This window comes from Nicotiana attenuata, unplaced genomic scaffold (assembly GCF_001879085.1).
Source record: "Nicotiana attenuata strain UT unplaced genomic scaffold, NIATTr2, whole genome shotgun sequence".
Classification (NCBI taxonomy): Eukaryota; Viridiplantae; Streptophyta; class Magnoliopsida; order Solanales; family Solanaceae; genus Nicotiana; species Nicotiana attenuata.
This window is the reverse complement of record NW_017672539.1, coordinates 106,740-116,153: the sequence shown is the minus strand read 5'-3', so window position 1 is coordinate 116,153 and position 9,414 is coordinate 106,740. Positions and strand designations below refer to the sequence as shown.

Genomic DNA, 9,414 nt, shown 5'->3' with positions numbered 1-9,414 from the left:
TTCCAGCATACTATCCTGGAACTCCAGTATAATATGCTGGAGTTCAAGTATACTTATGCTGGAATTCCAGCATAATATACTGGAGTATTTTCCGGGATTTGAACAGTGTTTTTGCTCAGATTTATCTTTACATAAAAAGTGGCTAAATTTCGATTACTTTTGAAATTGGACTATTTTTGAACGACCAGTTGTAAATCTGGCTATTTTTAAAAATCACCCAAAAAGAATAGTAGAAGTAATTGTTCAAAATAGACAAGTCGTCTTGACATAATTTTGAGTATACGTGGCATACTGGAGGCACCGTGGTAGTAAAGTAAAGATAAAGAGAGTCCTTAATTTACTTACACTTCTCGTCATATGGTAGGACATATCCCCATCTTTTAAACTACCACATCTCTTTTAACTTGTTGAATATCCAACAGACACGTCCCACCAATTAAAGAAGAGAAATAAGTACTAAGCTACTAATATTGACAGTTAAATAGATAATCTTCCTTGGATTACTTGTTTCTGGATCAAATATCTAAACGTCCAACTTTGTGGTAACCAATAAATGAACTTATCGGGACTGCTCTTCATGCAGGATCTGACTTGTTTCCTTTGAGTTTCCGGTAGAGATCCCATGACAGTTTCAAGTAGTCCATCCATGCTCAGAGACATATCTTTTGCGAAATAGCATATGATTTTGGGAAGATAAATCCTTGTGTCCTTGTTAATGCAAACAGTACCTCGTATAAACTCCTCTTTTGCTGCCTTAAGATCCTGAAATACATTCTTCGCTGTGTAAACCCGGATCTGCATATGCCCAGCAGATTACATGGTCAGATTGAAATTCATTCTCACAATGCACATAGTGACATTGAATATTCAATCTAATAAAGTAAAGTCCATGAAATATTTTAGCTAAGCTTGCAGGAACATTACCGCAGGATCAGAAGATGCACCCAAACAGAGTGCAAAGTGAACAAGTGGTTCAGGGTACTCAATGGCATATGTGTGTCTGGAATTTCCTACCACAAGCTTTTTCCCTGGAGAAAACAGCGTCTGTAGCCACTGCATTAATATTGTGTTAGAGAAGCATCCAGTCCATATATAAAATAAACATCAATACAGAATTTTGAAACAGTGATAGCAAGGCATGCTACAAAAGATCCTCATGTAAAATGCTAGTCCGTATGGGTCATGAATCTCATATCATTAGGATCTGAATTTGAAAGTTACAACGTCGGAGATGCAAAGCTGGAACAGGAATACACTTTAGAAAAAGAAGAAGTTGGATAAGACAGTGCGCAAGTTGTGAAGCATAAGTATGCTTTAACAAGCTATACTTGTTTGTTTTCATCTGCATCTTTCTTTTCTTATCATGTAAACCAGGTTACCATCACTATACTGTTGCGCAATCGTAGCAAAACTGAAGACAGCAACACTATGACAGTCATGTTCGTCCAGCATACTAGTTCAAGTTCGAGGATAACAAGTGTTTTGAATTACATTTGTACTTTATTGACATCTCCCCCTTGTCAGAGCACGCCTTCCTTAAACTGACGAGGACAAAATATTAAGATTACCAAGCATCTTTTTATCAAGTAAAGTATGCAAATATTCCCAAGCATTTCTGATTTCTCTAAAACTAAAGTGGTATCCGGCAACAATTTATTACTTGAAGAATATAATGCTGACGCTCCACAGTCAGGTAAGATCGCAAAAAAGAACCTAGAAGTACAACAGAAACCTATGTGATTTTATTATGGAATTACATATGCATGTGAACTTAGTAGTAATAAGATGTTGCTAGAATTAAGCATACCGGTGCAGAGTAGTGTGGTCGTATCCCTAATATGGAGCTCTGTATGACATAAGCATTTACGCAATGCCCACCCACATTATAGGCTGCCTGCATATTTTTACAACAAATCTCAAATTTCCTAATACTATATATAGACTAGTAAATATAAATAAAAGTAGGCTATTCCTTTTACCTTCAAGATTGAAGGACTTCTGACAGAATTTTGAGTTCCATAGGCTAAATAAGCCTGCGAAGAAGTCATATAGTACCTCATAACAGGTCTCAAAAGGAAAGATAAAATAGTTAAAAAGAAAGACAAACTGAGTAACCACCAGATTAGGAGGCCATATCAAATGTTAGTCTTGACCAATGAGTGCATGAATAGTCGATACAAGTACAAATTATACTTAGCCAATTGAAAGGAAGTATATTGCATTCCATAATGGCACTTTATATGATTATTGAACAGCACATTTAGTCCTGGTATGATACTGTTGTACTGCCGATGAGAACTATAACTGAGAGTGTCATTCTCCCAAGAAGAATATGAAAATTGAAAGGTTGAAATTCTAAAGCAAAAGCGCCACCTTAGATGATTTTGTAGATTCATAAGTTCTTTCCATCAATATATGGGATAATCCAGATCATTTTGTTTTAAGGTAAAATGAAGTATTAAGTTAATGTTCAAGAGAAACTTTAAGAAAATCATACATGCATCACCAGGGCATTGTGAATATTGATCCAAAATGTTAGCTTTTCTTCACGCTTCATGTTTCTTGGGTCAACCTTTTCAAGGCTCTTAATCAGTGACCTGCAGATCATAAAATTAGTAAGAACAAACTTTTAACTATATTGAGTATTTCCAGATTGTTTCTTGTCATTTCTCCGTTTAGAAGTTGCATCTGCTCTTTAGCCGTGATTAGTGGAGAAAGGGAGGGAGAAAAACAACTTACACAGTTGAAATAATCTCAGATGTTGTAAAACTTACAATTTACAATTAATTTTTTCCCCAGATGGTACCTTTACGGGTTTCAAATTAATATAGAGAAAAGGATGAGAAGTTCAAACTGGTCGATTTATATAGGTAAGCTTCTCAAGCAGTTCTTAACATGCGTCTCTTGATCAAGTCCACACTAGCAGGTATTGAAGATCCTAATACTCAAACTCTAGAAATAGTATTAAATTTGAACTACTTGCGTTTGAACTTTGAAGTGAATAACCTGAACTTATGCAGCATTGTTGTGGCATAATTGAAACTATCATCATCTAGACATATCTTCATAACTTCTATCATTGTAGAATATGGCCTATCATCTTTACAGACTTCAAATTCATATTTCTCAGTGCTATCCTCATTGTGATGTGGGCTCCAGCTGCCAGAAAGATTTCTCGGAGAAAATGTGCTCGATGATGACAATGATGAAGTAGAAGAAACTGATAACCCCTTTTGAGCTAGAATTTCAGGGTTGACAAATTTGCAGTATATACAGGATATGCATCTGACTATTTCTTCAGACAGCCTATCAGGATAACTAAGAATGTCATCCATGCGAGAGGCACTGAGATGATCTGCAAGGCTACGGTGGATAGAATCAGCAAACTTTTCCTGCACTTACTCATAATAGACATTTTGTCACTCATTTATGCCTCGAGGAAAGAACACAGAGAAAATTCTAACTGAAATAACATATAATGTAACACCAATTTAGCTATATGTAAATGTTCAGAAGTTGGATGTATAACCCTTCTAGACGCTGACTTCTTAGCAGTCTGCATCTGATCACTTGAACCAGCCAAAGCAGCTGCAGTGGAGATTCGATCATATTGGTCCGTATCACATCTTGACATATCTAGTTCCACACTGGAATATGATTGGTCAGTTGTACACTGGGTAGGTGAGTTTATCTTGCCCTGTAAATGGCTTTTCTGAGTTTCCAATAAAGCTGGGAGATTCTGCTGAAAAGCTGCCCGATAAAGTGAGAGTAAGTATCGTTCCAAACGCATTATTTCAATTTCGAGAGTAGCAATCTCTTTCATCAATTCCATGGAACACTGCAAGGAAACACAGTTGCGCTGAAAAAGGAATTGCATATTGGAAAAAAGAAACATACCACAGAAACTGTAATGCCATTAAGACCCTTCAAATATGAGCAACAAAGTTATGGCAGACTCATTAATATCATGTCCGATGTTCCAATATCAGACAAAATGTAAAGGAAGTGGTTAAGAGTTAAGATGGGGCATAGTTGCGTTTTTTCATTCATGGAACAGAATACTAAAAAGATAATTGTCCCACAGATGATCACACAATATGATACTTAGGAAACTCTCTCTTTACTTGAAATACCAAAAAGTTTCATATATAAGGCATGGTTGAGCTTGATGTTTGCTGAACTCTGACCACACACCTGAAGAGATTAGTCAATCATGAATCTAAGAATCTGAAAGCCAGCTTTCTCCATACAACAATGTAATACAGCAGTTACAAAACTTGGATTCATTTTGAATATAGCAAATATTGGATTCATTTTGGATGCACTGGTTCCCTTAGCTATGTCGAATTAATTCCCATCTACGAGAACAGAGAGTGGAGATAATGGTTATGGAAGAAACGAAAGGAGACGATAACAAACCATAATTTTTAATTGCAGGCAATAAAATGATGTTCGAGAAAAACATAAAAAAAAATGAATACGCACAGAGACTCATCAATTAGATAAATTAAAAGGTCAAACTTATGCTCAGCCATATAAGATAAGAATAAATTTTAAATACTATCTTAACTCATAAGGTTTCAGATACAACCAAGAATGAGTTCAGAATCCAGAGTCAACAAGAGGATCAAGTAGTTCTAAATTCCCAAAAGAATTTGATTGTTCAATATCAACGCAGAGCAACAATATATCAACAAAAAAAGACGTTGCATGTGTGTACAGAGATGAACAGACATTGAATCAAAATGTTGCTCCTAATTTTAGAATTGTCTAAAAAAATTAAACATCCATCTGCCAGGAAAGCAATATTTACAGATTAGATTCTCTCTTAGAATAGCAAACAATTGCTGCATACAAATTAGTAGTATAATTTTTCATGGATTGGTTAGCTGAGAACACCATAACTCTACTACATGATGTCACTGGCCTGTGGCATGAAAGCAATGTATAACGAGTACCTCGAATTTTGGAGTTTCATTTGAAAGAGAGGGAGTATGAGAGTGATCCTTGTTATATTCCCAGCAAAAAGAAGAGTGATCAACTAGTGGTCTCTCCGCATGGACATCCTGTAAGTAGACACTATGACTAGTTACCGCCTATCTGATAATTAGGCAGTGCAGCTAGGTAAACAAAATCACTCTGTATGGATCGGACTTGAATGTACTTAATCTAGTTAATAGGGGATCCAATTGGCTTTTGACCAGGAATCAAAATCTGTAATCTTATAACAAGGTGAACAAAGTGGGAAGGAAAGGAAACTGCTCAGCTACTTATGACCATTTTAATCGCTATCATTAATGAAATCAACCATTTCAAAAGCCACACTTGCAGGAAAAGCTCGAATGACTTACATGGTGGGAAGGTCGGGGCGACATATTGAGCACATGATCCCAGGGAAGCTGATGGCCACCAGCACTAGTACTGTAATAGAGAATTAATCGAGTCATGTAAAGTTGATAATTAATTAATATTAGTACTCCAATAGATAGAGAATGGAATACGTAACCGGTAAGATGGAGAAGAATGGCAGGGAGCAGGAGAGGGGCAATCCAGCTGCACCATCTTTCACCGACAGAAGCAGTTAACTTGTTGCTACAATAGGAATAGGAATAGGAATAGGAATAGGAATAGGAAATATCTTGTGTGTGTATATAAGTACTCCTTCATTGAGAGCTGGGGGGAATTGACAAAGAAAGCGGAGAAGATGGAGTAGGGATAGGGGAAGTGAGTTAGAGAATTTAGTGGGTAAACCAAATGCATTAAATGCCCACACTGTATTACTATCATCAATGTCAGTGAGCATTTTATTTTCTTATTACACTATTGTGGAGTATTATTGTTGTTGGATTTAGTGCTACAAACAAATAAATACTCTATAATACAGCATCGCATGTAGTAATGTCTAATTAATTAGCCATTTGCACTCCTCCAGGGCAAAAGTGAACTGGCCAACGTGAGAGGGTCCCCCAATACTTGATGAATGGAGAAACACACATTTATAATACTCTCTCTCACTATAAATTGTAGCAAAGCAGCAACCACTTTTTCTAAAATAATAGTAACTCCTATTTTCTTTCACGCAAAAAAAAAAAAAAAAAAAATCTTACAACATACACAAAGTTGTTTTAAGAAAACTAAAATAAAACCATCCAATGACCACCTAATAAAACACCTTTACTCATGTATGTATTGTAAGATAAAAAATATAAAATGACTGTAATAGTATAACAAGAACAATAATACTTTAATACTAGCAATAATTACGCATGGTGGGGCAACGGGGTTTAATGTCTGATATATTATTATGCAACTACGGTAGGCAGAATAGATAAATTAGGAGTAATGGAGTAGCATTAATGAAGTAGGCCTACTTAAATCTTAAAATTCCGTATATTAAGCTACTGGTAATCAAATTAAAGGAGGACAGGGGCAGCAGCAGGTAATTGAGTTGCGAGGGGCTAGTGGGGGGGGGGGGGGGGGAATCAATTAGCATTGATGATTACGAGTGCAGGTGCAGGGGAAATGGGTCCTCCATGTCTGGTGATAGCGAGAATCGCTGCTTTTATTTTTGCCTACTTCCTCCAAATTTCTATCGTCCTTAACCCTATTTTATACTCCTCTTTAACAACTCTTTCTTAGGTTTTTTTTCCCCATTTGCAAAAATTATGCCAGAAGTTATTTTTCATGAAATATATTTCTCACAGAAAATAAATTACTAATGTTTGATTGGCGTGTATGAATTAATTAAACTACTTAATATCTTTCAAAATCTACATGGTTTGAGTCAACGAGGAGGAGAATCTCCATTTCTTTGAGAGCAACATCCCAAATTATCAAATCATCTGCATGTTTATAACCTTTATTTGCTAGGAAGTCTATGTGAAGTTACGTAATTACCTACGCAGGGCATATCTATAAGGAGGATGTTTGACCTAAAAGTGTAAAGCTTTGTTTAAACTAATTATTTTTGTATAATGAGGAGTTAAACTTAGTTAATGATAATATCTCTTGATTTATAACTAGTTGGCACAAATAACATAAAATAGTGTTGGTGGGGGATTAAATGTAGTGGTGCATTAAATATTTCAAGAGGAGTAATGATAGAAAAATATCAAATAATAAATAACAATAAATGACATTAACGTAAATAAGGAGAATAATTCACCCAATATTCAATGAGGTTGATGATTCTCTTTCTGACAGTGATGAGTGACAGACAAATCCTAGAATATTGGAACTATTCTCGAATCTGATGGGAAAGTATGAAATAATGGATGGTAGAATCTTATTAGAAAGGTAGTGTTTGTATCTTTTCTAGAGAGAGCGTTTTCTTCTCAAGAAGTGTTCTTGTCAGAAAATGTTACATGCCCTTTTCCCTTATCTCTTTTTCTATTTATATGGGACATATCCCCAGTCAACCCTAAAAGTACAAGTACAGAGAATATTCAATGGAATATTCTCTTAAATATCCTATTACAAAAATTAGCCGTTATTACTGTCCTTGATACTTGACCTCTGCCGTTGTTGATTGCCCGAATATGAGCCCTAATGTTTACTAGTCGACCTTGACCACATCACTTTCCATAAAACTGTTTCATGCTAAATCTCCTTGAGATGGATTTTGACCTTTACAGTTAGTCCCTCCGTTTATTGAGGCAGACCCTGGACGACCTCGATGAGGGACTCTGTTAGTTATGGTTGAGAAGTTTAGGCGAGCCGGTCGAGTAGTAGCATTTTTTAGACAGGGTGGAAACGTGGCCTTCCTTTAGCCGCAACCTAGGGTCACATTGTTTCAGAGTGATGTCATGTCATCACACGTCATTATTACGCATTTTCCCGATACCTTGCGTCGTTTCCCGTTCCTCTGCCACTCCGATTCTTGAGCTGGGAAGCGACGGTTTGCTTTCTCGATATCGATGCCTGAACTCTTATAAACAGGGATACAAAGTCATTTGCCTCATTCTTTGCAATTCTAAATATTGGATATCTGTACTTTCTTCTTCCTTCTTCAATTAGAATCCTTGCCCTTTCAGTTTTACTTCTGTGTTTTGCTTTCACTGACTTTGGTGGCTTTTGCTATTCTTGACTCTTCTATATTTACACTTTATTTATTCATAAACAAAGATGGTTAATGCGTCTTCCAGTTCTAGGGGTACCTGAACCTGTTCCCTTGGCAGTGTGTATGCCTCCCTATGACGATGGGGTTGCCATTATTGCTGAGGATGATAGCTTTGCTATGGTGGAGGAAATAATACCCCGTCGTGAGAAGGCTAGATCTGATTTCTCAAAGATGCCTGAGGACGACCCTGAGATCTCAGAGTCGTTGATGAAAGAGGTGGGCCTTGCCGAATTAGGGACAAATTACAAATTCCCGCTCATATAGAACAAGTTCCTGCAGGGCATGACGTGGTGCAAATACACCGCCCTGGGTACTGCGCTTTCTATGCGTACCCTTTCCATGTCGGTTATTCCTTCCTTTGGTCGAGGAGTTCTGCCGCTACTACCGCGTCTGCCCGGCCCAAATGTCTCCCTACATTTACAAACTCATCCGCATGATCTCGAAGTATGCGGAGTTAGCCGGGGTCGAGGTGACCGTTCGCCACCTGATGCACCTCTTCGCCCCTAACTTTCATAGGGGGACGATGATACATCTTCGCCACTGGGGAAGCAAATGTCTAGTGGTGAAAATGGACGACAAGGCAAACAGCCAATTTTGGCTCAATTACTTCTACGTCAAAACTGAGGACGTGGTAGTAAATGCAAGCGGGTTCCCCGAGATCTGGAACTACGCCCGTAAGCATCTCTCTTCCTTTTTTCTCTTATTGTATTACGCGTTGGTTCTGTTAATTTCAATTGTATTGATATTTTCTCTCTGTGTAGCCGAGGTCGAACCCCCTCCTTTGGTCGAGGATATTCACGATTGGGTTTGTCAGTTCCTCCCTCATACAGTGGGAATTCACAAATGGTCGGCCTTCCTAAAGAAGTTCGGGCCTACGCCTTCTGTGACTGGTGAGTACCCGTTTTTAATCTTTATTGTCATGGCCTTCTGGTCGCTTGTTTCTTATTGTTTTGTGGGGATCGACCTCTTAATCTTCTCTCTTATGTTTTCAGTTCGGGGATCCTCGAGGAGGCCGAGAGCCCCTGCTCCTGCATTTCGATAGAGGAATACTACAACAGGGTCCGCCCTTGCTGTTACTGTGGCTAGGCCTGCCTTACCCTCCACTTCAATTCAACCTCCTGTTTCGGCTAGATCGGCCCGATCATCGATGGCCTCGTTACCTGAGATTCCGGCCTCTCCCTTGCTTCATTTAATAGATCAGTCATCACCGAGAGAGGAGGAGTTGGTACCTCGTAAAAGGAGGTCGTTGGACGTCGGCGATGGGAAGATCCGAGCCGTAGACTCTACAAGGAATG

General features: G+C 38.0%; 1 protein-coding gene across 3 annotated transcripts; it reads right to left on the bottom strand.

Moving 5' to 3' along the window:
- Nucleotides 1–260: 260 nt before the first annotated feature.
- On the bottom strand, nt 261–5,816 carry LOC109213602. Of its 3 annotated transcripts, none has more exons than XM_019377417.1 (10): nt 5,507–5,816; nt 5,352–5,421; nt 4,959–5,066; nt 3,530–3,838; nt 3,007–3,392; nt 2,498–2,597; nt 1,980–2,033; nt 1,808–1,894; nt 925–1,044; nt 261–795 (listed from the first exon to the last, which is right to left on the bottom strand). In XM_019377417.1, the coding sequence occupies exons 1-10, from the start codon at nt 5,560–5,562 to the stop codon at nt 478–480; spliced, it is 1,608 nt and encodes a 535-aa protein (XP_019232962.1). In that variant the 5' UTR covers nt 5,563–5,816; the 3' UTR covers nt 261–477. The 3 variants fall into 3 exon arrangements, with proteins under 3 accessions (XP_019232962.1, XP_019232961.1, XP_019232964.1); XM_019377416.1 differs by having other exon boundaries at nt 925–1,053; nt 5,507–5,814; XM_019377419.1 differs by lacking the exon at nt 4,959–5,066 and having other exon boundaries at nt 925–1,053; nt 5,507–5,815.
- Between the last annotated feature and the right edge of the window lie 3,598 nt (nt 5,817–9,414).